At 54.2% G+C, this 3,380-nt stretch overlaps 1 protein-coding gene across 1 annotated transcript in view; it reads left to right on the forward strand.

The window, feature by feature from the left end:
• The window catches only part of POSPLADRAFT_1058500 (hypothetical protein), a gene marked incomplete at both ends in the record, with an annotated part of 2,488 nt that extends 1,183 nt beyond the window's left edge, over positions 1-1,305 (forward strand). Inside the window, one exon of the mRNA XM_024481046.1 lies at positions 49-1,305. Coding sequence (XP_024337121.1) covers positions 49-1,305 — 1,257 coding nt within the window. The remainder of the gene's footprint in view (positions 1-48) is intronic.
• Positions 1,306-3,380: the final 2,075 nt, after the last annotated feature.

Here is a 3,380-nt window from a genome sequence, read left to right on the forward strand (position 1 = left end):
TATCCTCGAGACGGCTCCTGGGTTCGCGCAGAAGGTTCCAACCCACAGATCGTCGCCCATCAACAGCTTGTCAGTTATTACCAGAGACACCCTCCCGCTCACCCAGAAGACGTATTCGCCACCCTACGGATCAACGTTGAGCCAGCACAAATAACAGAGAAGCTACAGTCACCTGTTAACGAACAATCGTTCGAACTCCCGGACGTTCAGTACGTTCCCATCGAGGCTCCAGACACCGAACCACCACCTGTTTCATTCGCACCAACCAACACACCAGTTGAACCTCCAATGTCGACGTTCACTCAAGCAGACATCGATCAGCGCATCGCGGCTGCTCTCGATACATACCGACTTCAACAATCAACCGCCAATCGACCCCTCCGCCTCGACATCCCCGCTCCGGAACCCTTCAGTGGAAAGGCAGAGGATCTTAGACGCTTCCTTCAATGCGTCCTTTCCTACTTCGTCGCCACCAACAACACCAGACTTAGCGATGAAGCAAAGATCGCCTTCACGGTAGCATTGATGAGGAAGGACCTAGGGAAGACGTGGGCAGACGCATACTACGAGAAGTCGGCAGGGGGAGTCCAGGTCTATCCTGATTGGGCAGCCTTCGCCACCGCCCTTGAGGAAGCGTTTCCTGAGCACGGAACGCGAATCAAGGCGCACCAAATCCTGATGAAGCTGCCCGAACGACAGAAGAACAAGAAGACGGCGCTCTCCCTTGGAAACTACGCCACCCGCTTCGAGCAGCTAGCATCGAAAGCCCAGCTCAAGGATGCCGAAGTCAATGGCGTCAACCGCACCGAGAACGACTACCACACTCTCCATGCCAACTTCGTCAAGGGACTTCCGAAGGAGCTCTACGTCTCTCTCGCAACCAGGGTCGCTAGAGACCGACCCAACACCATGAAAGCCTGGTACGACGAAGTCCGAAACGCCGACGCCGCCGAACAAGGGGCCCTCACCGTCACAGACACCAGGGACTACGGCGAGCCAATGGATATCGACGCCGCTGCAGTCGTGGCAACCTTTGCCCCCACGTCGGGAGGAAGGAAGTGGGAACTAGGAGCAGTTCTCAATGAAGCCGACCAGAAGCTCCACAGGGACGGGAACCTGTGCTTCTACTGTCACATCAAGGGCCACAGCGCCAAGGATTGCCGCAAGAAAGCGGCCGCACGACAAGGGGGTGGGAGGCCGAACCAGGGAGGATCTGGGAAGGACGACTTCCGTGCCAGAATCAAGGCACTCTCCGCTGACGAAAAGCGGGAGCTGTACGAAGAACTTACGATGGAGGATTTTTGAAGGGGCAGGGTGAGCCGACGCAACCACTGCCCGTATCCGTTTCACTGTCCCGTGTAATTCTAGTAGTCCGAAATGAACGTGCTCTGCACATTCCGATTACTGTGGGACGAAAAGATGTCGAGGCGCGAGCTTTCATCGATAGCGGCGCAACAGGAATCTTCATCAGCCCGAGATTCGTCTGAGAACATCGACTTCGGACAGAACCCCTTCCCCGACCCATCCCCGTCTTCAACGTGGATGGAACCCCGAACAAAGAAGCACTCATTACGCGAAGAGCTCTCCTATCCTACAAGATAAGCGGAGAACCCCGATTCGTCAAAGCCTACATCGCCAGCATCGGCAAGGAAGACATCATCTTCGGCCACACTTGGCTCAAACTCAAAAACCCCAAGATAGACTGGAAGACCGGACGAGTGGAGCTGAACCACCGGTGGACGAAAGACGAGACCAGGGCCTGGAAGATGGACCTGTACCAGAGGCGAGTGGCTCGGCTAGAACTAAAGAAGGCCGTAACTACCCCACTCCCAGAACCAACGGAGGACGAATTCATCGTCATCCCCACCTCAGAGCATGCAACCCTTCCTGAACGGAAGACTAGTGGCGCAGCAGGATACAATATCTCTGCTGCGCATCACCTCATCATCCCCGCCCGACGACGAGGCCTGGTTGGCACTGACCTTATCATGACTATTCCCAAGGGACACTATGGAAGAATCGCACCTCGGTCTGGTCTAGCGCTAAAAGAAATTGATGTCGCTGCAGGAGTAATCGACTCCGATTACCGAGGCAAAGTCTCAGTCCTGCTGGTCAATAACTCCGACCTCCCATTCACCGTCAAAGCCGGCGACCGAGTTGCCCAGCTCATCCTTGAAAGGATAAGCACTCCACCAGTAACGCTAACCGACTGCATTGACGAAACAGAACACGGGGAGGATGGGTTTGGGTCAACGGGTATTGCGTCCATCGAGGAACAAGTGGAGGACATCGACGATGATGAGTTCATCATTTCCTACTTATCTGGAACACCGATGATCACCAAGTACGAGAAACAGGAACCCCTGGCAGTGAGGGATGTTCTGCTCAAGGAGCGACTTCCTGAACCCTCATCTGGCTACAAACGACTTCACAACGGCATGATCTGGAAGGTCCACCACGACATTAGGTGCGTCACCACTTCCACCGAACTTGCAGCCTCGAACGCCCAAGGCAAGACAGAAAGAACGCTACCACAGATGGTACCATCCTACCTACACGATCTCCTCCCCGTCTTCGACAAAGCCACGGCTGCGCGACTTCCAGACCACACCGAATATGACCATGAAATCAACCTCAAGGAGGGCTTCGCGGACATGAAGCAACAGGTCTATCCGCTCAACCCGCAGCAACGAAAGGAACTCGACAAGTTCCTCGAGGAGAACCTGAGTAAAGGGTACATTTGCCCTTCAAAATCCCCGTTGGCGAGTCCATTCTTCTTTGTTGGTAAAAAGGACGGTTCACTACACCCCTGCCAAGACTACCGGCTGCTCAACGAGAACACGGTCAAGGATCGATACCCGCTTCCGCTTATATCAGACCTCCTGGACAAGTTGAAGCATGCCAAGGTGTTCACGAAGATGGACCTCCATGCCAGATACAACAACGTCCGAATCAAGAAAGGGGACGAATGGAAGGCAGCGTTCATCGTACCCGGAACTGATGGCAAACCGCCGCAGCTGTATGAACCAACGGTGATGTTCTTTGGGCTGTGTAATTCTCCCGCTACGTTCCAGCGGATGATGAACACAATATTCGCAGACATGCTTCAAGAAGGCTGGCTTTGCATTTACATGGACGACATCCTGATCTTTTCCCAGGACAAAGCAGAACACGAAGAACGAACACAACGTGTTATCAAACGACTTCGACAACATGACCTCTACCTCAAACCGGAGAAATGTGCCTTCGACGTCACCGAAGTCGAATTCCTCGGCATGATCATCCGTCCAGGAGAAATTGCAATGGACCCTGTCAAACTAGCTGGCATCACAGAGTGGCCGGTGCCGTCCAACCTCAGGCAAGTACGCGCCTTTGTTGGA

The sequence above is a fragment of the Postia placenta genome, assembly GCF_002117355.1.
Source record: "Postia placenta MAD-698-R-SB12 unplaced genomic scaffold POSPLAscaffold_10, whole genome shotgun sequence".
NCBI lineage: Eukaryota > Fungi > Basidiomycota > Agaricomycetes > Polyporales > Adustoporiaceae > Rhodonia > Rhodonia placenta.